The sequence below is a fragment of the Myxocyprinus asiaticus genome, chromosome 43 (genome assembly GCF_019703515.2).
Source record: "Myxocyprinus asiaticus isolate MX2 ecotype Aquarium Trade chromosome 43, UBuf_Myxa_2, whole genome shotgun sequence".
NCBI lineage: Eukaryota > Metazoa > Chordata > Actinopteri > Cypriniformes > Catostomidae > Myxocyprinus > Myxocyprinus asiaticus.
This window is the reverse complement of record NC_059386.1, coordinates 31,760,192-31,787,022: the sequence shown is the minus strand read 5'-3', so window position 1 is coordinate 31,787,022 and position 26,831 is coordinate 31,760,192. Positions and strand designations below refer to the sequence as shown.

Here is a 26,831-nt window from a genome sequence, read left to right as displayed (position 1 = left end):
TCGGTAGCCAGAATGGTCAACACAGAAGCATAAGAAATTCCAGATCAGGAGAACAGAAAGACTTGATGGAATGTACGTTCCTCTGATCACACCAGGATTTGTTGATCATAAAACATACACCACCTCCTCTAGTTTTACCTGAGAGGTCTTTCGCTCTGTCCGCTCGGAGCATGGAGAACCCCGCGGGTTCAATGGCTGAGTCTGGAATCTCCGCAGACATCCAAGTTTCCGTAAGGCAGATAATGCAGCAGTCCCTCGTCTCTCGTTGGAAAGAGATCCGCGCTTTCAGCTCGCAGAGCTTGTTATCCAGAGACTGAACATTTGCCAGTAGAATAGTGGGTAGCGGGGGTCGATTTGCGCGGCGTCTTACTCTGATGAGAACGCCGGCTCTGTTTCCCCTTTTCCTCCTGCGTTTCCGCGGCCGTGCTGCCCAGACAAAGGGCTCCGCTTGCGTGTTTGTAAACAGCGGGTCGGCATTGAGGAATGTGAATTCCGGTTTTCGGTGTGAGATCGCTGAACCAATGTCCAAAAGTGTTTGTCTGTCGTAGACAATAAGGCAGACAACATCCAAGACAAAAAACATAAGAATTGTAAACAAAACAAACAAACCATTGCTTGAGACTTGAGACTTGAAATCATTGGATTGTTCTCTGCTTTTGACAACACTTGCGCACATTGCTGGGAAGAACGCCGGTAGAGGTGTTTACTTGCAACGTGAAATCGGGGTCATGTGTCAAAATTGGTATAATATTGTGCATGTAAACATGCTCATTGAGCCATGGGCGATGTCCCTGCTGAAAAGACCAGCTTAACCAGAATGCAATTCCCATGCTGGTCTAGGCTGGTTTATGCTGGTTAGAGCTGGTTTGGTGCTGGTCTAGCTGGTGGACCAACGTAGCCATGCTTTTCACCAGTAAAACCTAGCTGGTGAAGCTGGATGACAAGCATGGTCTTCCTGATGAAGCTGGTTAAGCTAGTTTAAAGCCTGAAGGGGTCACCAACATAACAGCATTCCATGCTGGGGGACCAGCACCTAAAACTCAACATAAGCTGGTGACCAGCAATGCTGGTCTTTTCAGTAGGGGTGTGTTTGAATCCGCTTGGGACTTTCTGATTGCCCCCTCTTTACTCCATCTTTTATTCTCATTTCTTCACTATTACATCAATAATAGTGGAAAAACACAAAATAGCATGCCAAAAAGGAATGTACTGTACGTCTGATATATTTTCTGTCACTTTTTATAAAACGTTACTTACTGTACACTACTTGTAAAGTCCTCAGAGAAGTAACCTGGTGTAACATGCCTTACTAGAGGATAAAAAGTCCAAAACATGCTGGTCTTTTCAGTTGGGTTGACAACAAATGCACAACCTAGACCCTTAGACCAAATCAAAAATTAACCAAATCAATATTATCTCTTGTCTATGTCATTGAATGACAGGTAATAAATCAAATCAAACCCGAAGTAACCCCTTTGTTGTCCTTTTATTCACGTAGGTTACATTTACAAAGAGGAAGTTTGGACTAATGAAGAAGGCCTACGAGCTGAGCGTTCTGTGTGACTGTGAGATTGCCCTCATCATCTTCAACAGCACGAACAAACTTTTCCAGTATGCCAGCACCGACATGGACAAAGTTCTGCTCAAATACACAGAGTACAACGAGCCCCATGAGAGCCGGACGAATTCGGACATTGTGGAGGTAAGAGTTCTCTTTAAAACTATGGGATGACACTAAGCTTAACTAGAGATGGTTACTCTCTTTGCCAGTAATTAGGATAAATGTAGGGCTTTTGAAAATGCTAGAACATCTGATCAAATGCATTTGTTTTACAAACTCGTTTATTTTGAGAGGGTATATAAGTTGCAGGATTTGACACCTGGCCCTTGTTTCGCTGTGATTTGTTTGGGAGCATGTTGTCCTTGCAACAGACGTTTGGCACATGGCATTGCGGTCTTTTAAAGCAGCTCAGGTAAAGCTAAAGGACAGGAATGGAGACTTACTGTATTCCTCAGAAATTCCTGTGTTACGCAACAGGTTTAAGAAGACAAGTAAGGTGCCGTTGTCCAAGCCAGGTGGTCTGTACAAGAGAATTAAGATCTTGCTTGCTCATCCCTACCACCTTTTGTAACATGTGAGTTCTTGAAAAGGTCACATGGCCAGTTTCAGGCTTCTTGAGGTTAAGGTTTCCTTTTTCACTAATTTAAGACCAGCTTCCTTTGCTGAAATTGCCTCCAAAGTGCAACTGCAGAACTGTTGTCAGCTCAGCGACTGCACGGTTAAAGGGATATTTCAATCCAAAAATAAAAATTCTGTTATCACTCACCCTAATGTCGCTTCAGTATGACTTTCATTTTGTGGAAAACAAAAGGAAACATTTGAAAGAATCTTCACACTGCTTTTCCCATAAAATGTAAGTGAATAGTGACTCTGGGCTGTCATGCTCCAATAAAAAAAATAAAAAAACACCATAAAACTACAGTATAAGTAACTAAAACGACTCTAAACTATTTTCCAAGTATTCTGAAGACATACGATCACTTTGATCACAGATTGAAAATTAAGTTGTTATTCACTCTTAAATCAAATCAATGATCAACAAAATTTCGGTCTATTCATCACATAAAGCGATCAAATGGTTTGATAAGACTTGGAATATAGTGCATGAGTCGTACCGGCAACTTTTATGGTTGTTTTATAGTGTTTTTTGTTTGTTTGTTTTGTCCTTTTTGGAGCTTGACAGGCCAGAGTCACTATTCACTTTCATGATATAACTTTTTCCCTTTGTGTTTCATGCAAGCAAGAAAGTCATACAGGTTTGGAGCAACATTAGGCTGAGTAAACGACATTTTTGGGTGAGCTATCCCTTCAGTTCTCACAAACCACCTGTCAAGCCTGACTTTGGGAAGCAACGGGCTCTCACAGGGACGAGAGAAATTGAAGGTTCCCACCCCACATGTATGAAGGGCCATGGCACTCCCGATGGGAACTGTGAGAAAAATATTTCCCCTGGAAAAGTCCCTTTTTCTAGTACAAACACAGAGAGACGTCGATTGACTTGTGTAGAGGCCTGGTGGTGTCACACAAACAAACACTCTCCAGTTACTGGCTTAAAGGGATAGTTCACCCAAAAATGAAAATTGTCTCATCATTTACTCACCATCATGCCATCACAGATGTGTATGACTTTCTTTTTTCTGCTGGACACATTGAAGATTTTATATATATATATATATATATATACCTTAGCTCTGTTGGTCGATACAATGCAAGTGAATGATGGCCAGAACTTTCACGGTCCAAAAAGTTATTGTCAGAAAGGACATAAATATGGATCTGTTTGTCACCCACACCTATCATATCACTTCTAAAGATATGGATTTAACCACTGGAGTCGTATGGATTACTTTTATGCTGCCTTTATGTGCTGTTTGGAGCTTCAAAGTTCTGTACACCATTCACTTGCATTGTATGGACCAACAGAGCTGAGATATTCTTCTAAAATTCTTTGTTTGTGTTCAGCATAAGAAAGAAAGTCATACACATCTGGGATGGCATGAGGGTGAGTAGAAAAACATGCAATAAAAATGAGGAATAACCGTATAGATGTTGCTGAAAAGGGGCATCTAAGTGCTCAATTGTGCTGAAAGATCACTTTATCTTTGTGCATTGAAGCATGAACTGGTTATTATTTTGTAACTCACTTAACTTACACATAAAGTTACAAGCTGCAAATGTAAACTCTGTTATTAAAATTAGACTTGTCTTGTGCAACATTGTTCGACAGGCAATGTGCAATGTTAACACATACAGTACATTGCGAGAATGGCCCTGAGGTCAAGTTGACTTAAAATTATTTAAAATTAAGCTATATTAAAGGTGCACTACGTAAAATTCCTGTTTATGTTGCACTGATCTAGCGGCGTAGATGCAGCATCACCCAAAAACAGAAGTTCTCAGTTACTGATGTCATTGTAAAAATTTCCCTGTCAGCCATGTTTAATTATTCCACAAGTGAAAGCTATTGAGATGAAAGCAAGTAATATTCAGCAGGTCATGTGATGAATTTGCATCTAGCACCATATGTAGAATGAAGCAGCTTTTTCTTTAAGACTGATTTGACTAGAGTTTTCATCTCATATGTGTGTACATCATTTTAAACATATTTCTCAAAAATACTATTTCTGTTTAAAAGCTTTGCCAAGCTCCGCCCCCCTTAGCTACCATTGCTCACTCTGACAAGATTAGCAGAACTTCCCATAGGAATGAGTGGGAGATTGAATGGATGAACAGCACAGTTTTTGGCCAAATATTCTCATAAATTGAATGGATATTATTCAAACGTGGGCTGGAATGAAGTGTGACGTTGCAAAGCATTTTTATCTGACCTTTTTTTCAAAGAAATTGTTACATTTCACCGTAATGTGATTAAAAACTGTGGAGATTGTGAATCAAAATGACGGCAAATGATTAGCACAGTCACACAGATACATCTGATAACATTAGCAGAAGTGAAAAGAACTACTCTTAACGCGTTTACAGCACACTTAATACGATGCTGTGAACTCCATTTGCGATCGCCTCCACTTTGACCTGAATCAATACGTAAATTAAACAACGTTAAAAAGTTATTAGCTTTAAATCACCTCAGAGCAAATGTAGGTGTCTTTACTGATGTTATACATGTTCATTGTGGAATGAGGACTGACACATACTTTAACACTTCAAAAAAATCATTTTCTTAATTAGTATTTTTGTCTTGCTTTCCAGTAAAAATATCTAAATGTTCTTAAAACAAGATAAATTTACTTGACAAGCAAAATGGCACAAGATATTTTGTCTTGTTTTCAGAGGAATCTAACTAAATTTAGTGGTTTATGCTTAAAACAAGAAAAAAAAACTATTTGCAAATGGGGTAAGAATAATGAACTTATTTCAAAGGTAAAACAAGTTTACATTTCTTACACCATTTGCAGAGTTTTTTTTGTTTCTTGTTTTAAGCATTAAGTTTTAAATTTTTATCAGATTTCTCTGATGCCATTTTGCTTGTCAAGTAAAATATCTTGTATTAAGAATATTTAGATATTTTAACAGGAAAACAAGACAAAAATATGAATTACAAAAAAACATTTTTCGCAATAAAATCCACAGCATGCTCTTCTCAAGATTTATTTAAAGATTTAAAAAAGAGAAAAATAACACGTGTCCTGTCTCGGTACCGCATGTCACAATTATAAGTGACCCAACATTTCTTTTCCATATTTCTGGATAATTTAGATAAATTACACTTAAAACCAAACACACATGACTCCCATAGACTCTCAATGGAAAAAAGCAAACGCTTCTAAGATGAAAATGGCAGAAAGCAACACTTGCTAAAATAGGATTGGTCAGTAACACTTTTAAGGTGGGGCCTAGCAAAGGGTCAAATAGCATAAAAAAACAAAACAAAAAAAAACAACAACTGTGTGCACATTTGAAATAACTTTTAATTAAGAAAATCAAGGGGATGGAGGGGGCCTGTGAATATCGTCTTGCTCAGTGTAAAGGTCTTGAAGTCAAAAAGGTTTAGTCGCACTGCTTTAGAGGGAAAACAAAATGGCTTGCCACATGAGAGAAGAAACATCGCGTCTCCATGAGGCAAATCTCATGCACACACAGCCAAGCCAGCAAGGAGCCAAGATAATCCCATTTCCTTGATTAGTGTAATCTAAAAATGCTTCTTTTAATCCTAAAACTGACAGCGTGCCCTATAACCCAATGTCCTCCCCCAAACATACACACTTCCCAGACCCCACACCTTTTGATTTCCCCTCTGCTACCGAGAACATTGGTGCGAGGACGGAAAATGTTAATTATTTCCAAAGGTCGCGCTGTTAATGACTACAGGCCCAGCTAATGAGATTGAGAAAAGCTCTGGGCGCACGGTGGTTGATCTCTGGTGTTTAGTGTTGTGCTGGAAGATATTGGAGGTGACAACCCTTCCCCCCCTCCACAGGGCCGTAGCTAGTGGGGTGAAAGGTGGTAACGATTCTAGGGGCCCAAAAGTCCAGGGGGCCCCATAACAAATTCCAAACTGTATTTTTTAATAGGAAAGGGACCCAGAGCAAGATACAGTCAGGGCGCCCAGATTACCTTGCTATGGCCCTGCCCCACCAATTTCACTCACAAAAAAACCTCTGAGAAAACATGTCTCAAGCATTTGGCACATTGATATTATTTCAAATGTATAACGAAGAAAACATTGCCAACCTACTTTATAAACTGGCTCCATTTCAGGTACATTTGCCTCAAACGTTTTTCGGCTCTCCTAATTTAGATAATTTATCTTCATGTAGATGCATGCCAGTGCATTCTTAAAGGGATGAAAATTCGGTCATCATCTACTTACCCTCATTTTACTTATGTGTTTTTTTTTTTTAGCTCACAGTTCTTTGTGTAAAAAGATTTATTGTAAAGTAAACGTTCCACATTCCAGTGTGCTAATTGTTACGTCTTTGGTTAAATTTATGTTTAGAAGTAATTAGTTTCTCCTGCATATTTTTTAGACAGAAGTGCTGGTTGCTTGCACACACGATGGCAGGAACTCTCGATCTTCCATTGGCGCTGAACCTTGATGACGATTGACGGATTAAAATCGCTAATTAGATTTGCTTGGTTAATACTGTGCTGTGTTAACACCATCACATTGCAATCACAACATAAGGACGATGCCAGGAACCAGAGCTTGTTGCGTTACAGAAAATGTCCACTTTGATCTTATCAACAGTTTGATAAAATACAGTTTACGTATTTTACGTTAAGTTGAATCGTCAGAAATGTTTTGTAGGAGATATGTAGCGGATAACGTACGGACAGTTGGTCAAGCGGCAGTCTTGTATCACCCCAAAAGAGTTTATTTTGCGATAATGACTGGTTGACTCTGCATTATCGTGCTTATTGTGTGGCTATTTCATCAAGTAACTAGTTGACAAGACATTTGATTTAAGTTTAAATTATTTTATAATGTAAGAATAAAGGGCACGGAGTAATATGTGAGAAATAAAACTAGAACAGCTATGTCGAAAATCAATTGCCTGGGACAATTGTTAATTTAATAGTTTTGTGATCAATGTTTGACTGCATAATGCGGTGACTGGCCAATCAGAATAAAGTATTCCAGAGAGATGTGTAATGGACTTACATAGTTATCTCCATAAAAATAATGTAATAAAAGAATAAGAAAATGACCAATGTGAGTTTTGATTGTGTAGAAAACTGTGAAAAGAACTGTAAAACATTACACGCACTTGAAAGAAATCTGTGATGTACGCAGTTCATCTCTGCTGGAATTTGACCAAACAAAGATGTCTTTGTTTTGCGTTCTTTCACCCCTCCTTTTTCCACAAAGGGGTTAACATGAGTTTACTGCTTCACTTATTAACAACGTGTTGTATTTTACGCTCTTGGCCCTAGACTCGCGGTTATTTATACGATGGAGGACTTTCGCATTCCTTACCCTGCTGGCCCTTTTTCGTTCTCTGTCCCAGGCAGAGAGTGGCTGAGGTTCTCATAGCATCTCAAATAAGGAGCAGATGCCCAGGTTGTGTGCCAGATGCCCCTCCCCCTCCAGCCCTTTGTGTTCAATGTGGTCCCTCCCCATTAAACACTTCAAAACTGGTAGTTTTCTAAAAATAGAAAGCAGCACAGCTAAAAATAGCTCTGGCCCAGCAGTCGTGCCAAGGAAAATGGAGAAGAATAGGTGTGGAGTACTGGAGAGAGGACACCCTTGCTTGTTTCCCCCCTCCCTCGATTTTCCATCTGAGAAAAACTGCATGTTGATCAAGACCTCAGGGCGACCACAGACAGCTGCGTACTTCACTAAAGCTTAAATCAAACTTGATAGGGTGGTTTTTTCACACTTTTAAGAAAGGGAATGAAGAGTTCTTTTGATTACGTGACTTCTCATTGCATGCTCTTCTGCACTTCCCTGGCTGTTTCTGTCGTCTCATATAGGCCATCTGTTCAGCAATGTAAACTTGAAAACACAGTGTGAAATTCAAGCGTGCACTGACCTCAGCCCACATTTAGGTCATTGTTCTGATCTGCTCATGCTTAGAGTTTGAAACGCAGTATTTACCGCAGGTTTTACATTCCACAAATAATCTGAACCTTGTTTGTGTGAGTCAGGTTTTCCAAGACCCCATACTGAGCCAACACAGCACAGAGTAGTTCAGTTTTACCAGCATTCTCTCCTCTCTGAAAAGAGACGTCTTGCTAATTGTTGGCGTAATAACAATACCATTTATCAAGGCGTTATGGCCTCTTTCCGGATATGCTGCCCTTGATAAAGAGTTCAAAAGACAAAAGCTGTTAATTGACAGTGAGGGTGAGAGAGAAAAAGAATGTGCAAGAGTGAAAGGAGGGCAGCTTTATTAGTGGTGCTTTCTAAGACAAGTATACTGTTACTGTTGCTAATAGCAGCTTATGTTTAGGGATTTTAACAAAGCCCTAAACCAACCCACGTATCAAACTTTGCCGCGTAATTCGTCCTGCACCATTTGTGCTATGGACATGAATGATACCTCAAATCGTGAAGCTTGTTGAGGGGAGGTGCACTATTACTTTTCTAAGCAGTCAGATTTTTAATTTTCACATTTTCAGCTGGCAGGACCAGAATATCATAGAGACTTGGGGGTGGGCTCTTTTGACTTGGGCCAGTAAACACATTGCAACCACCCAGCAACACACTAGCAACCATCCAGAACACCCAAGCAACTGCACAGCCACAGGCTAATAGTGTGTTCATGTCTGAATTACTGTAATTCCGAGAATTCAACTTGTAAAACCACTCACATCTTTGTAGAACTCATAAGTACAAGTTGTGAAATCTAAAATCTATGAAAACTCCGACTTAACCGCCGTGACATGATGTAGAAAGAACCTAAAAATGAAAGTTATTTACGTATATTTCTGTTTGAAATAAAATGTTATTATAGCCATTAGTTTCCATCCAAGTTACAAATGTAATATATGGAATATTATATCAAATATTTTGCGAATAAAGCAGTGTTTCCATCCCGTGTGTTTCAGAGAACAAATTGTCACTTCTGGGGAAATAGGCACAAAATTAAAATGAAAGTTGAGGCCACTCTGGCTCTTATGAAATGAAATAAATGACATGATATTTATGCAGTGCAATGATATTGATATTGATGTGATGCAAAGATATTGATGATATTCTCTGAGTGAAATATGTATTCACATGGCTTGTTGATCCAAAGTTACATGACTTTTAATGCGCATCTATATTCCTATCTAAATTCTATAGGAATATATTAGCTGAATGTGTTTCCACCGTTGTTTATGCGCATGTCTTCTTATCGATTTCTTGATTTTTATCCACCTCAAGCAAGCATATATGTTTTTTTCATTTATTTGCATCTTGGTGTTTCCATCCAGAAGTTTTTATGGAGTATCCCAAAATTTGCTTAAAAATATGTGGATAGAAACCCTGTAGCGCTTTTTGTTCTTGAAAATTTTGCAAGAACATACACTCACTGAGCACTTTATTAGATACACCTACTTATTCAGGCGATTATCTAATCAGCCAATTATTTGCCTGCAGTGCATAAAATCATGCAGATACGGGTCAGGAGCTTCAGTTAATGTTCACATCAACCATCAGAATGGGGAAAAAATGTGATCTCAGTGATTTCGATCGTGGCATGATTGTTGGTGCCAGATGGGCTGGTTTGAGGATTTCTGTAACTGTTGATCTCCTGGGATTTTCACACACAACAGTCTCTAGAGTTTACTCAGAATGGTGCCAAAAATAAAAAAACATCCAGTGAGCCGCAGTTCTGTGGATGGAAACGCCTGGTTGATGAGAGTGGTCAACAGAGAATGGCCAGGGCTGCTTTTCCCAAAGCATTGTAAGCCTCTGTAGATTGTAGAAACCATTGGCGCTAATGGCCTCTACTATCAACTTAAGCTTACGATGCTTTTGTGTAATGCAGCCCAGTCTGGTTCGAGCTGACAGAAAGGATACGGTAACTCAGATAACCACTGTACAATTGTAGTGAGCAGAATAGCATTTCAGAATCCACAACATGTCGAAACTTGAGGCGGATGGGCTACAACAGCAGAAGACCACGTCGGGAACTTTATTAGGACCATAGTGTTCCTAATAAAGTGCTCAGCGAGTGTATAGAGAGAAGTGAATCAATATAGTGATTACATATTTTGCTGTTATCAACCACAGCCAAACATGGATCTATTTTGCCATTATGAGTGTTGCTTTAGAAACGAACAGCTCTGAGTTGTCATCTCATGTAATTCCAACATGACGTTAATGCAGCCTAAAAAACTACTTAGAACACCCTAGCAAGTGTATAGCTAACACCCTAGCAATCATTCACAACTTCTTGGGCAAGCACCACTAACATTTTATTACGAAAATGTAAAATTCTAGTTTCTCATTGCTGTTTGAACTGATCAAAGCTGCTATGGCTAGTTAAGCTAGTTCAGTCGTTATTTCTGGCAGAGCGTAGTGTCAAATACAGTTAATTCTGATGAACAATTGGGGCCCACAAGAGCCCATTATTGGGCTACAGTGAGGGGCTTTGTATTCAAAAGTGTCTTGATCAGTAATAATTTAACATGAATAACCATACTGTCCTCTATACTGAATATTCTACAATGGAAAACATGGCACAGTGCAAGCCTGTTGTGCGATCACATGTACATTAATGTAAAGACATGACATGATAATGTTGGATTATTTACAGCAAGGCCCTGGAGGGAATTCATCAAAATTCATAATGTGGGCCTGTTTTCACCACGGATAAACCCTGGATTGATCCTCAAAACTATGCAGGCTTTACAGTACCAGAAAGGAATTTTGTCGCAATCGGCTCACGTCAGCTGTGAGGCACGAGAGGTCGTGAGGTGTCGTTTTCCAAGAATTGACAATCAAATTGTACAAGAATACCAGGACGTTCACTTCCAGTAAAAATATCCATAAACAACCTTAAAGTGATAGTGCTCCCATAATGAACAGGTTACAATAAGGCACTTACAATGGAAGTGAATGGGGCCAGTCCATAAACATTAAAATACACACTGTTTTAGAAATATAGCCACAAGACGTAAACATAATACGTGTTGACATTATTTTATTGTGATAAAATTGCCTACTATTCTTATTTGCATAAAGTTATACCCAATATTACAACTTTATCACGATGACGTAACCCTGACATCCTGATATTGGATATAACTTTAAACTGATAAGGTTAGTAGTAAGTGGTGTTATCACACTAAAAGCATAGTCAAAAACAATGTATATTTTTATGTTTATGGACTGGCCCCATTTACTTTCACTGTAAGTGCCTTAATGTAACAGCTTCTTTGTATTCTTTAATTGTTTTTATAAAAATAAAAGGGGCGGAAAAGTCATAAATATTTTTTGTGGTAATCAACATTATGCCACAAATGGTGTTGATTAAACTCAACTTGTATTGGACCAGGAACTTTCCTTTAAAACAGGATACATTTACTTGAGAAGAAAAATAACAGGATATTTTGTGAGGTTAGATAGGTTTATGCTTAAAAAAAAAAAAAAAAAAAAAAATGTTTGCTAATGTTATAAAAATACAAATAATAATTAAAAGGAAAATCAAGTTTATTTTTCTTCCCCAATTGGCCATTGTTAGATTTCTCTGAAAAACAAGACTTGATAAAAACAATTTGCTTCTCAAGTAAATGTATCTTGTTTTAAGGATGTTTAGAAATTTGAATGAAAAATATTTTTTATTTTATTTTTTTGCGGCCCACTAAATTTTGGAACAGTCTTCCTCGTGGTCGGATTGGATATCCACTGGCCCGGTTTGGTTAGAGTGCCACGGATGTGTTCCTTGCACACTCGTAATTACACTCGCGAGTGTGTTTAATACCAAACACACGACTCTCAACTCGTGGCAGTAAAAGAGAGAGCCTTTGATTCATTATTATAGAGTACTGAGAGCATCAAAGAAGTTAAATTGCCCAGAAGTCCCCAGTGTGGCATTTTCTAAACGTTGCCCAGCTGTTGTGGTTGGAGCAGCTGGTGGAAAGGGGCCAAACAGTGCCACGCATTGGCCATGCGACCTGCCACAGGTCCGGGGGCGTCCCCGCTGGCTAACCCATATTTCTGTCTTTCCGTCCCTAATGGGATTCTGACTCTTCTATGGTTGGAACCAGTACGGTCTGCATTTTTCCACCCAGATCCATCTGCTTGTGATAAACCTAGCATGATTTTTGACATCAGAATTTAGGCAGCACAAATTGTTTTTTTGCTTATCTTAAAGGGATAGTTCACCCAAAAATTTGGTTTCATCCTGTTCCGGTAGCTCGTGTTGCATAAATGGCAGCAACTGTGCCAGTTTGTGACTCACTGTGTAAATCAACAACTTTCCACGCAGCAAACATGACACACACACATGCACGTCTGAAGAGGTGGAAAAATTTGAATATCTTTCTCGATGCGTGAGACAATAAGGCGACTGAGCTCCTTTTTTGTGGTCACATGCTCTCATCTTGATTGCCTTTTTGGGCATCTTGCATGTGGTTTTTCTTGCTAAAAATACAAAATGCAATGCCACCTTGGTGTATGAGAGTTCCCTTACGGAAAAAAAAATCTCTGTAATATCTGAGAAAAAGACCACAGTAATCTCACATGTGCCTCGAGTTTCAGAAGAGATCTTAACAATGTCGCAATCTCTGCTCAGATTTGCAAGATACCAAAATCTACAATCAAAAGTGAGAGATTTCAATATGAACTCAAACATTTCTCATCTAATTCTTCTGAAACCAGTATGTCAACAGTTGTCTCATTTGTGTTCATTTTATTTCGTGTTGCTTTTTTATACATATTTATCAAGGCATTTGAGGAGAAACATCTCAGACAAAGTTGATGCCTAAATTAATCATAATTTTGAGAGCTCCTTTAAGTCTTATGAGTCTTGAAAGAGCATCCTCTGAACAATAGACTCTTCCTCGACATCAACTATTGTCTCATTTGTTTCTATTTTGTTTTTTTCCTAAGTCATTTAGGAGAAACATCTGAAAGAGACTTGAATGAAACAACTGAAAACTCTATGAAGTCTCCTGAGCTATGAAACCTTCTGAGCAACCTATCAGCGATACAATTTCCGTGTGCTGAGGACTGACTCCCACTTCTCAAACGTTGCCCTTGTTTAAAGTGTCTCCTGACACAGTGGATCATAATGAGCTCAAACTGAGGTGGATGGAGACCACCCATGTGGACTTCAGAGGAGGGTACAAGGTGACGTGACGTACTCAGTCCATCAGCGGCTGGCCAGCAAAAGGCATCGGCCTTGGAGGCTCAGCTGTCTGCACGCGTTACCACCTGCTATGGCACGTACAACATAATTGCTCAGATGAAGGTTAGCAGCTAGCGTTATATAGGACGCTGTGTCTACATACGGACAGACTGAGGCTGTCTTTGCCATGTGGGAGAGAGATTCAGTGCTGGTTTAATTAGGAGCAAGCCTCCATAGAGTTGAGAAGACTGGGAGCTGAAGGAGGTGCTGATGGCAGTGTCCCTCCTCTCCTTTCTTCTGTTCTCCTCTACGCTGCTGAAAAATCCAGCTTAAGCTGGTTGCTGTGTTTTGGAACATGGGTTCTAGGTGTCCGAGCTGATCATTAGCTGGTCCGAGTTGGTAGACCATCTTGGATGAGCAACAAACCAACTTAGGTGGTCAAGATGGTTTTTGGAACATGGTTGCTGAACAACCATCTAACAACCAGTGACAATGCTAAATGCAAATAACAAAATACAACTAGCCATCATTGTTGGGGAAGCTACTTTGAAACTTGTAGTTTATCACGTTACAAGCTACTTATAACTTCAAGCAGTTAAAGTACAGAAAGCTACTTGCATACAGTAGCTATCTGCATTGAAGCTTTTAAAAGAAGAAAATATTTTTAAATATACACTCACTGAGAACTTTATTAGGAACACTATGGTCCTACTAAAATGCCAGATGTGGTCGTCTGCTGTTGTAGCCCATCTGCCTCAAGGTTCGATGTGTTGTGCATTCTGAGATGCTTTTCTGCTCACTACAATTGTACATAGTGTTTATCTGAGTTACCGTTACCGTTTCTGTCAGCTCGAACCAGTCTGGCCATTTTCCATTGACCTCTCTCATCAACAAGGTGTTTCCGTCCGCAGAACTGCCGCTTAGTGGATGGTTTTTGTTTTTGGCACCATTCTGAGTAAATTCTAGAGACTGTTGTGTGTGAAAATCCCAGGAGATCAGCAGTTACAGAAATACTCAAACTAGCCCGTCTGGCACCAACAATCATGCCAGCTCCAAATCACTGTGATCACATTTTTTCCCTATTATGATGGTTGATGTGAAAATGAACTGAAGCTCCTGACTCGTATGTGCATGATTTTATGCATTGAACTGCTGCCACATGATTGGCTGATTAGATTATCGCATGAATAAACAAACCGATTAACTAAAATGAATTGGAATTCCCAATGCCAATTGTTGGAAAGAAACGATTTACTTAAATTATTTGGATTTCCCAGGGAGAGAGGACGGTTCAGGTGAGTACGTTTCATAATACAATGAGAAAAATTTTGCGTTTTGTGATGCCACATTGCTACTCGTTGTAAAATACAGCTTCCCGGATAGCACATGTACATCTCTGAATGTTTTAGATCTTTTCATCTGGAAATCACCACAATCTAATTAGCATCTGCTAAACATCTTAAAAAGATCAGATTTAAAAGCATTCTAAACATTCATAAACATCTCAAAGACATCTGCTGAATGTCTTATTGACATCTGAGACATACTATTGACATACGTCTTGTAGACATTTTGCAGATGAGCAAACAATGTAAAAAATACATCTTCTAGATGTAAACACAAACATCAAATATACGTCTGGGTATTGTATGTGTGCTATCAGGGTTGTTGGTGGAAAAGCTTGTGAAAATAGTGAAGCTAATGATCACGCTATTGAAAAAAAGTTAGCGACGTTAGCAATATTAGCAAAATACTTTGTTTACTTCCCAACGCTGCTAGGCATATAATTGTTAAAAGTTGGAAGAACAAATAAAAAGACCTGTCAGCTTTTGAAAATGATGAGAAAATGTTTCCAACGTATTTTGTTGACATCAAAGACATTCAATTTGGTGCTTTTTTTATCTGTCGTTTGGTCAAATACTAACAGTGTTTAGCCAAAGTCTTTTTGGCAAGTTAGTCCACTGGCGGCCATCTTTGAAACATTCTTGGGTAGCTATTTTTCTGTAAACAAGCAGCATACGAGAGTAGCTTATATCTACTTGAATAGGAAAAGACCGAAATCTCCAAAACAGTTGGTCAAGATTATAATTAAAGAACTTATTTCAAATCAACAGTAAAATCTGACAAAATCCATCTCCCCCAAACTCAAAACGTGACAGCTAGGCTTTTAACAGGGTCAAGAAAGAGGGATCACATTTCCCCTGTTTTACCATCTGTACACTGGCTTCCTGTGAAATTCAGGGTCAATTTAAAAATTCTGATTTATGTCTACAAGGCACAATCTGGTCTCGTGCCCAAATATATCAGTGACCTTCTCCTCCCTTACTCCCCCACCAGAGCATTCAGGTCTTCTGATCAACCTTTATTGAGGGTTTCTCATTGCCGCTATAGATCTAAGGGTGACCGTGCCTTTTCTGTGATAGGTCCTAATCTATGAAATAGTCTCCCTTTCCATGTGAGGTCAGCTTCATCATTAGCCATTTTGAAATCTTCTTTGAAAACGTATTTTTATTCTGTAGCTTTTGAATAGGTCCTTGTATAGTTTGAAATGGATAAATACATGATGCTGTATTTAAAGGTTTTTATTTTATTATGTTTTATATTTAACTTTATATCAATCTGTTTTTATTTCACTATGTCATTATTTATTTATTTGTTTGATCTGTAAACTTTGGGTCAGCATCTGTTGTTTTTAAATGTGCTCTATAACTAAAGGTTGACTTGACTTAATTGACAGGTGATGTCTGTATTTAAAAGATGATTGGCTGTTTTACCTGTAAGGTGAGACTTCCTTTCTACATCCATTGACTGTTCATTTGTTCATCTTCATTTTAATGGAGGTGCTAAATAGTCTCTGGTTTAGCATAGTGATTACTTTGTTTTAGGCTGGTGGATAACATCTACTGTTGATAATGCATTTACAAAATTGTGAATTTTACTAAACAGCCTATGACATGTTAATAATTTTATGTATTTTTTGGTCTGTGCAGCTCATCGTAAAATTAATACATTTTTGTAAAGCTAAATGTTTGATTTTAAGAACTTTTGCACTTGCTGTCCAATGTATAATATGGGATAAAAAGCAAAAATAGTTTTAGGAGAATCAATTGAGATATTAAAAAGATCTCATTTGTGATTTTACCTTCTTATGGTTTCTGACCAGCTCTAGCCCACTGTCCTCTGGCCTGTCTTTGGTGTGTGATAAACTGTTTAGGAATGCTCGACTAAACACGGCCCACCCCTTGTTGGTCTGGAGCGGCCCATGCTAGTCTGAATGTTTAGTCTGCTGATGTCAGGCTTTTGCGATTGAGTCGTGTTGCTAAAAGCACCGAGGCGGGCTGTGAGTTGGAGGTGTCAGTGACCCACAGACGGTGCGATGGGGGGCCGGGGATTGGTGTAGGGTTGCTGGGCCACTGCTGGGTGGCACTGGGGTAAAAAATAGCCTTCTACGGCCATCCCTGGGGTTTAGGGCCGTGATTGGCTGTCACCCCGGTCCGTCCCCTCCTCTTGAGACGAGGAGATTTGTTAGACAGGTGCAAAGACCCTGACAGGTGGACATGTTTTGAATGAGTGGAATTGCTGTGGCCCAGTGATGTGGCAGGGTGCCGGCAAGCGAAGTGCTGAGACCCAGCAGAATGATACGCCAAGCTGAATGCATCTCTGTCACTTTAAGTGAGGGGTTTTTAAGTGTGACCCACAAAATAATGGCCAAACCCCACTTTTCTCCACCATCCTGTTGAAAAAAACAAAACAAACAAAACAAACAGCTTGAACCAGCCTAGGATGGTTTACAGGTCTTAGCTGGGTTGAGCTGGTCTAATAAGTGAAAATCATAAGTCTGATTGCTTAGAGTACACCTCTCCTAAACAAACCACACAACCTGATGTACTATTCATGTCTGTAGCAAAAAACAGTTCGGGACGAGATGTTTAGAGTAATAATTAGGGGATTGTTCAGATCACAAACCCTGAGTATGAGCAATAGTAATGGCTCAGTGATTATTGTACAGTTTTATTCCTTTTTAGGTATGTATTTTCTCAAATTAGAGTCTCAAAGGCTTCACATCAAATGATTAATGCTCATTTGTGTTCAAATATAGCCCTCTTGTGGTCAAACAGGAAATTGCTCCTTAGTGTTAAACGGATAGTTCACCCAAAAATGAACATTTTCTCATCATTTACTCACCCTCATGCCATCCCAGATGTATATGACTTTCTTTCTTCTGATGAATACAAACGAAGATATTTAGAAGAATATTTCAGCTCCATAAAATGCAAGTAAATGGTGGCCAGAACTTTGAAGCTCCAAATAGCACATAAAGGCAGCATAAAAGTAATCCATAAGACTCCAGTGGTTTAATCCATGTCTTCAGAAGTGAAATGATAGGTGTGAGTGAGAAACAGATCAATATTTAAGTCATTTTTACTAAAATTCTCCTCCCTGCCCAGTAGGTGGCGATATGTACGGATATTGCGAATCCACAAAAACAAAAAACAAAAAAAAAGAAGAATGTGAAAGAAAAAGTTTATGTGGAGAATGATAGTGAAAAAAGGATTTAAATATTAATCTGTTTGTCACCCACACCGATCATATTGCTTCTGAAGACATGGATTTAACTACTCCTTATTTGTGTTCTGCTGAAGAAAGAAAGTCATACACATCTAAGATGGCATGAGGGTCAGTAAATGAGAGAATTTTCATTTCTGGGTGAACTATCCCTTTAACAAGACCTGCATTTTCCTTTTTCATCTGTTTATTTCTGTATTTGCTGAAAATTATGAAAGTATGCTTTTTTCATTTTATTTATTGACTATAGTGTTTATGATGTGTCTTTGGTTTAGACTCTAAGGAAGAAGGGTCTAAACGGCTGTGACAGCCCTGATATTGATGCTGAAGATTCAGGCCAGAGTCCAGAGTCTGAAGAGAAATATCGCAAAATCAATGAAGACATTGACCTAATGATCAGCAGGCAGAGATTGTGTGTAAGTGAAACCAAGTATCTATCTTTCTATCTATCTGTCTGTCTGTCTGTAAATTTATACATCTATAAATATTTTGTAATGACCATATTTTTCGCATTACAGTAATGGGAACTGAGGGGTAAAATTTGCGGAACTGTCATGAATATGTTACAATGCAAAAAAAATCTTAATGGCCCTAAAAACAGGCTTCATTTTCTATATGCAAAATATAATTTCTTTCATGTTTCTTTTGATTTTGGAGAAAAACAGGACCAAGACATTTTCCTGATGGGTTTCATGAGAATAACAAATTCCAATTTGACTTTCAATTTCCCTGGCTGCCAGAATTACTACTAAAATTGTAAACTAAAATGTATCTAAAATAAAACCAGGTTCTGATTCTTGCTGGTGTTTCATAGTTTCATTCTTTCAAACCAGCTAAAGGACCTGCTTTCGATCTGGCAAGCCACCTTGGATCAGCTACAAACCATCTAAAATGTTCCAAAAACCAGTTCGACCACCTTGTGTACAAGCATGTGTATCCTTTTTTGTGTTTTAGAAGGGATAGTGAAAATCCTATGTTAAAAGGTAACAATATAATGAACAATGAATCATTTCCATACATTTTGTTTTATAGGCCATCCCCCCCTCCAGTTACGACATGCCCATCTCAATTCCTGCGAGTAACCCCAACAGCCTGATCTACAGCCACCCGGGAGCATCGCTGGGCAACCCCAACCTGCTGCAGCTGGCCCACCCCTCCCTCCAGAGGAACAGCATGTCCCCTGGAGTGACCCACCGGCCCCCAAGTGCTGGCAATACAGGTACCGATCCCGCACCTGGCTCTCTGGTTTTCCAGGGACTCTGGACTGGAGCGTGCTTTGAAATAATGTTAATTTACATGCTTTACTGACATCATTAGAGAGCAGCTCCTCAGAGGACCACCTACAGTATCAAAACATGCCTCACGTATATATTCAAACACCACATACAGATCATTACATACGCTCAAATATTTCTTTCAGCCATATTCAGCTGGGCCTTTAATATAAACACTGTTTACTCAGCAGAAATTTTGAGGTTGACCCAGAGCCGAAGAAAAAAGTGTCTGTCTCTATGGGAGTTTTGGCCGCTTGTAAAGGAACTCCCGGCTTTCAACGGGCAAATAAAGATTTTCTTTTATCTCCCGTTTGGACTGCATTTGTGGTCAGGGTTTCATCAAGAGGAAGTGTGGTCAAGCTCTGGATTTAGCAAAACACATTATTTAGGCGCACACATATGGATGTTTCTTCGACTACAGCATGGCCATTTTTGGCTTTGTGGACTTTAAGAAACTAAACTGCCCTTAAATAAACTTTTCAAAATCACTAGTTTATTTACTTTGTTGTAATTTGTCTAAAAATATGTTCAAAAGTGGATATACATGCATCACACATCATTTTTGGCAGGGTTATCCTGAACTGTCATGATCAACTGTCAATTCCACTACATCTCAAATCATTCACCTTTATGGTGGAAATGACATTTGTTCTTTATTGTTCAGGGAAACCAACCTACAAAAATGAAAGAATTATACTTGCTAAGGCTAATTTCATAGCTAGCATTTTATGTATCCTAAATTATATTTTCGACATTTTGCATAGTTTGACAAAATTACAGCTTGTTTGGAAATGACTCACACACAATTTTTTTTTTATCTTTATAAAAAATTTAATATTTCAACTTAATTGTGCTCTGACACTGTTGTCTCCTTGGTAAACAAGTATGCTAACTTTGAGAAAACTTTTTAGGGGCAAAATTGTTGGTCGTGTTGGAAATGATGTCACAACTGTGGGACAGTCCTAATATAGGTCAAACTTTTCACACAATAAATATTGAAATGGTTTATTTCACTTGTTCTTTTTTAGATTATTATAGTTTTAAAATATAATAATTTGTTACAAACATTTTTACGATTTTCATATTTTCATATTGAAAGTCTAGATCTAAAACAAGGGTAAAATGAAAAAATCTATATATAAAAGGTGTTTAAAAGGTAACAAACATAGATGATGAAGGCAAGATAAAAACTTTACAAGACCGTTTTAAATGTACCTTCATATACACCGATGAGCCAAAACACAATGTCCACAGGTGAAGCGAATAACGTTGATCATCACCTAACAAGGCCACATGTCAAGGTCTGGATAGATTAGATAGTAAGCAAACAATCAGTTCTCGTAGTCAACATGTTGTATGCAGGAGTAATGGGCAGGAGTAAAGACCTGAGCGACTTTGACAAGGACCAAATTGTTATGGCCAGACGACTGGGTCAGAGAATCTCTGAAACGGCAAAGCTTTTGGGGTGCTCCCGGTCAGCAGTAGTGAGTACCTGTCGACAGTGGTCCAAGGAGGGAAAACCACAAACCGGCGACAGGGTGTTAGGTGCCCAAGGCTCATCGATGCGCGAGGGCAACGAAGGCTATGCCGTCTGGTCCGAATCGACAGAAGGTCTACTGTGGCACAAGTCACAGAAAATTTGAATGATGGTTACGGGAGGAATGTGTCACAACACACAGTGCATCGCACCCTGCTGCATATGGGGCTATGTAACCGCAGACCGGTGAGAGTGCCCATAATGACCCCTGTCCACCGTCTAAAGCGTCTAGAATGGACCTTTGAGCAGTGGAAGAAGTTCACCTGGTCCGATGAGTCCCATTTTCTTTTACATCACGTGGACGGCCATGTACGTGTGCACCATTTACCTGGGAAAGTGATGGCACCAGGATGCACTGTGGGAAGACGACAAGCTGGTGGAGGGAGTGTGATGCAGACGTCAATTTGACTCGTGCTACCTACCTAAACATCGTTGCAGACCAGGTACACCCCTTTATGGCAATGGTATTCCCTGATGGCAGTGGCCTCTTTCAGCAGGATAATGAATTATTAAATTATTATATTTTATGTTTAAGCCTATGATAATCTAAACATAGAGTGAAATAAACAAAACCATTTCAATATTTATTGTATAAAAATGATTTTTTATGCTTTTTGCCGCCATTTCCATCACATTTTCCCCTAAAAAAAAAATGTCACAAGTTAGTGTACCTGTTCACAAAGTCGAAAAAAGTGTCAGTGAAGAGCATGCTTGAGATGAAATATGAGACAAAAAAATGAAAAATCAAGGTAAATATCACTTGTGAGCAGAATATTTTTTTTATCAGGCGTCATTTACGATCAAACTCTAATTTTGACAAATTACGCAAAAAGTGTAAAAATATTATTTAATTCTGCATATTTAGCATACATAAAATGTTAGCTATGAAATTAGTCTTACCAAAACAAAGGAGTCTTTCAATATAAAAAAAAATTCCTTTCCGCCACAGAATTCTATTAAACACAATACAGAATTTGAGATGTGTTGGAAATAACACTGTGGTGGAACTTTTCCTGATTTTTAAAAAACAATTATGCAAATGTCCTGTGACACATGTACATACACTGTTGGACATTGTTAGTAGACAAATGTAAAAAATGATTGAGAGTTTGAAAAATGTTTAAATGAGACTTTGTATTTCACAGTGCTAAAAGTATCCAAAGTTTAAGAAACCATACACAGAAGTGCCCACATAAAGTATATATGTGTGTTCAGAATGTATATAGACAGAAAGAGGAAGCAACGAGAAGAAAAATGGACATGCTGGAAGAAAGAGACAGTCTGTGGTGATATATGTGTGGGAAGTTTAATCCTTCTGTGGCTTTTTATTATTGTCTAAAAGATCTATTTTGTGCTCTGGTCGAGTCCTGCTGACCGCAAGTCCTGTCCTGTCATTATCTTTGGCCCTCCTGGTACAATTTGCTTCGTATTACAAGAGCAAAACTAAATATGAGTCTTGGCAGGGACAGCGACGTCTGAAACCGCTCATAGACTTTGAAGGTTTTTTTTGGACGCTGGCGTCTTCTTCATAGGTTTGTGGGGACGGATAGACTTACAGACGTTTTTTTTTTTTCTTTTTTCACGCTGGCTTTCATGGATATATCACCAGGCAATGGGGTGAGCTCTTGAATGTCGAACGGCCCGTCTAGACGCAGGAAGGAGGCGACAGTCAGGCGTGGCGTATGTGTTTGCAGTGTCAGTCTTGTTTAAAGTCTGCTCTGTCTTATCCTCAGGTGGCCTCATGGGTCCAGACCTCGGCAGCGGAGTAGGCACCAGTGCTGGTGAGAGCGATGTATATTTACTATACCTGTATGTTTGCAGTCTCAATATACAGACGGAGCCACTTGGTTTGATTCAAAGCTTCCCTTTGCTTGGCTAGTTCCACCCCAGATATTTACCCTTCACACTGCTGTAGGATGTTGCGGTTTGGCGTCTTAAATAGTATATGTAGAGAAGTGTTTCATAAAAACATCCTATGGTGAATTCTAATATGATGAAGCCTTCAACACCTAAGCTAGATGAGAGGAGAGATAGCACGACACATTCAGAGAACGTCAAGATTTGAGGCTGGATTGCACCGCAAAAGGTCTTAAAAAAAGTCTAAATTATGTGCCGGTCTTATTTTCAAACCAGATGAAGATAGTTCATTCATAAAAAAAGATTGGAAAAGTACCAACATTTGAGTCAAAGTATGCATAAATGAGGATATTGGCTATCTTTGCACATGGTCACGATGGCTGGTTTTAAACACACTGGCTGTCAACACCATCATTGTTTTGGTGAAGAAGATTCAGGCATAGCATAATAACTCAACTTTTAAATGGAAATGTTGAAAATGTAGCTGGCAGAAAGATACTATAATGACTAATAAAGTCTGGATTGTCTTTTGAGATCTGGTGATTAACAACTGATAAGCATTTAAGAGAAAATATTACAGTGATTTTACACTAACTGTTACAATCTAGCTGAGAAAATGTCTAAAAGAAAACTACTATATTCTGCATTTTTTTTTAATTATTCTTCTTCCGTAACATACAAAACGTCATGATTTTTCAGTCATTACTGTAGTTTTACTGTGGTATTGCTGTGACAGGTGGCAACAATTTAGTAACTATTCCTTCAAAAAGACCACGTAACATTCATAGCTAACTTGTTAAATATCATGAATAAATAAAACAATTATTTTTATTGAAAATTAGGAACACACCACAGAAAATGTGACAGGAAGTTTACAAAAATTTTAGAAAGATTTGACAAAATGATGAGAGCTATTTTTTTTAAACCTTCTTCAAACAGAAAATAGTCCAAAAACTATATATATATATATTTTTTTTTTTTTTTTTTTTTACATTTAGATTATAATTTTTTTATTTACAATATCTATTTTATAACACTACAAGCATTATTCATAAAAACATTTTAACCCAATTTTTTTTATTTTTTATAAATATACATTAAATTCCTCAAACAATATGGGAATGCACACATACAGGTTTTCATACATTTTTTTTATGTATTTTTTTTTGGACAAGATTTAATTTTTATTATTATTATTATTATTATTATTGCATGATGTACAAAAACAAGATGTAATCAAATACATCTCCATTAATTTTTGAAATGTGGACTTGCTCAGACATGGTTTGGAACAGGATCACTGATCAAATGGAACTGCAAGTTTTCAAATATTTGACGTATGATCCCGAGTGTTAGATTGACGTGTCCTCTCTCCTCTTCCATCGTCCCATAGGAAATGGGTACGTAAACCACCGCAACTCCCCTGGTCTGCTGGTCTCCCCGGGGAGCATGAGTAAGAACATGCAGGCCAAGTCTCCACCCATGACCATGAACATGAGCAACCGTAAACCTGACCTCCGCGTGCTTATCCCCCCTGGCTCAAAGAACACCATGCCCTCCATCGTAAGTTTACGGCTCTTATTTTAAAAACATAAAAGCTTCAGATAAAGTCAATAATACCAAGATCAATAGATCTACTGTCTACGGTTTGGGTTGTTAAGCGTGAGGGTGAATCTCATGAAGTCTTTCAAGAACATTTGGAGCTCATATTTCACCCCAAAATCAAAAGAAAGAAAAGAATTTGCATGTAAAAATTAGGCCTATTTTTAGGACCATTTTGCATTGTAATTAAACACATTTTACAATTCTCATTTAAGTCATTTAAGAGTTTTTGTATTTTTCGTTTGCACACTCATTTTGGACATTGAAAACAAAATGGATATAAATTGTAAAGTTTTTATACCTAATGCATCATTTTATACATAATACTTAATTGTATACATTTGTTTTACTGCCTTTATGCTGATTATTATAAAAAAATGAGCAAAAATTAAAGGCAGCACAAAGGTCAGGAGCCACTGAGTAGATTTTAAGAGCTTTCTTTAGTCTTATTCACACTAATTAGAATTCCATTCTTTTTAATTGCTTGCCAGTCTGAGGATGTCGACATGATGCTGGTAAGTATTATCATTGCAAACTTCTGACAAAAATGTCATGAAACTATCAAAACGAAGTCTTACTGAAAATGCAAAAAAACAAAACAGGGGTAAACGGATCCAAAAAGTTTAAATGCACAAATATTTTGCTATTCGTTCACATTCGTCTGTTGCCAAGGGGACTGCTTTAGCGGTTCCCATTGCAACAGAGAGACCTTTGACAGATATGGTTAGTTGTTAGATGATTGCAGGGTGGAGGGGTAATTAACTTTTATTAGTGTCACATGATCTGTTGGATGGAACATACAGAATATGATACCACCTGCACATTTACTTTTTAGCTAACGATTTCATTCTGTTGATTTTGTTTTAAATATCATATTTTTTACCTTACAGAACCAGAGAATAAACAACTCCCAGTCGGCCCAGTCCCTGAGCACCCCAGTGGTGTCTGTAGCCACACCCACTCTGCCGGGGCAGGGCATGGGCGGCTACCCATCAGCCCTGTCTACCTCATATGGTACAGGTGAGAGTAAAACATAATATGTGTAATATTCATCATACTAAATCACACGACTGGCCTAATGTGTTGAAAGACGACATAAAACAGCATTTGAAATGTATGTGTCTTAGTTGAGTGGGAGATAATTATGGGCGGGACTTGATTTTATCGATAATGATTTGACTGGATTGCGAAGTGGGTGTCTATTGTTGGTTAATATTATTTTCCCTTCTCACGTGGTGTTTTGTTACATCAACAGAGAAGTTATTACATTTCAATAAAAAATTATTAAAATAAATGTTTTTCTTTAGAATAACATGCACTGATGAATGGTCCACAATAAGACCAGGAACAATTAGTAAGAAAGTAAATAGGTCTATTTTTTTTATTATTTCATGTTGTTTTAGTATACTCTGTGAAGTGATTAATTGGTGTAAAAAAAAAAAAAAATCTAATTTTAATAATTAAATCGAATTATTATTATTCATATTTCAAATTTTGTAGTACTGTTAAACAGTAGCAAAACATTTTTTTATGTACATAATTTATTTAGGCTCATTAATAGGTAGTTATGGTCAGTCGCTCCTGGTCTGAACAGTTTGTAGAGTTTCAGTTACACCACAAGGTGGCGCCATTGACAGTAATTTTTGAGCATCTCAGAAGATACAATACACAGTCTATACTGAATTCATGCAATGTGTTTAATTGAGACCTTTCTCTCTTGTTCTAGAATATTCTTTCAGCAGTGGAGACCTGTCTTCTTTGTCAGGTTTTAACAGCTCTGCTTCTCTCCATCTGGGTTCGATGACTGGCTGGCAACAGAACATGCAGCATTCTGGTCTTCAACATTTAGGGTGAACAGCACTTACAACACTGTGAATATATCAGCTGTAATGCTTGCCATACGTATAATGAATAGAAATAAACATGCATATTTGTTTTATTTAAACCTGGGTATAAACAAAGAAAAAATAAATAAATAAATATATATATATACATATATATATACATATACAGGTGCATCTCAATAAATTAGAATGTCGTGGAAAAGTTCATTTATTTCAGTAATTCAACTCAAATTGTGAAACTCGTGTATTAAATAAATTCAATGCACACAGACTGAAGTAGTTTAAGTCTTTGGTTCTTTTAATTGTGATGATTTTGGCTCACATTTAACAAAAACCCACCAATTCACTATCTCAAAAAATTAGAATATGGTGACATGCCAATCAGCTAATCAACTCAAAACACCTGCAAAGGTTTCCTGAGCCTTCAAAATGGTCTCTCAGTTTGATTCACTAGGCTACACAATCATGGGGAAGACTGCTGATCTGACAGTTGTCCAGAAGACAATCATTGACACCCTTCACAAGGAGGGTAAGCCACAAACATTCATTGCCAAAGAAGCTGGCTGTTAACAGAGTGCTGTATCCAAGCATGTTAACAGAAAGTTGAGTGGAAGGAAAAAGTGTGGAAGAAAAAGATGCACAACCAACCGAGAGAACCGCAGCCTTATGAGGATTGTCAAGCAAAATCAATTCAAGAATTTGGGTGAACTTCACAAGGAATGGACTGAGGCTGGGGTCAAGGCCACCACACCCAGATGTGTCAAGGAATTTGGCTACAGTTGTTGTATTCCTCTTGTTAAGCCACTCCTGAACCACAGACAACGTCAGAGGCGTCTTACCTGGGCT

At 38.3% G+C, this 26,831-nt stretch overlaps 1 protein-coding gene across 5 annotated transcripts in view; it reads left to right on the top strand.

The window, feature by feature from the left end:
• LOC127434063 (myocyte-specific enhancer factor 2C-like) overlaps window positions 1-26,831 on the top strand; it is a 66,678-nt gene that overhangs the window by 36,130 nt on the left and 3,717 nt on the right. For 2 of the 5 annotated variants that reach the window (XM_051686516.1, XM_051686515.1), the window contains 8 exons: window positions 1,499-1,702; window positions 18,147-18,287; window positions 18,904-19,090; window positions 22,416-22,463; window positions 23,933-24,102; window positions 24,633-24,656; window positions 25,032-25,161; window positions 25,868-25,991. In XM_051686516.1, the coding sequence (XP_051542476.1) occupies window positions 1,499-1,702; window positions 18,147-18,287; window positions 18,904-19,090; window positions 22,416-22,463; window positions 23,933-24,102; window positions 24,633-24,656; window positions 25,032-25,161; window positions 25,868-25,991 (1,028 nt within the window). The remainder of the gene's footprint in view (window positions 1-1,498; window positions 1,703-18,146; window positions 18,288-18,903; window positions 19,091-22,415; window positions 22,464-23,932; window positions 24,103-24,632; window positions 24,657-25,031; window positions 25,162-25,867; window positions 25,992-26,831) is intronic. The other 3 variants (XM_051686518.1, XM_051686517.1, XM_051686520.1) reach the window with 3 other exon arrangements.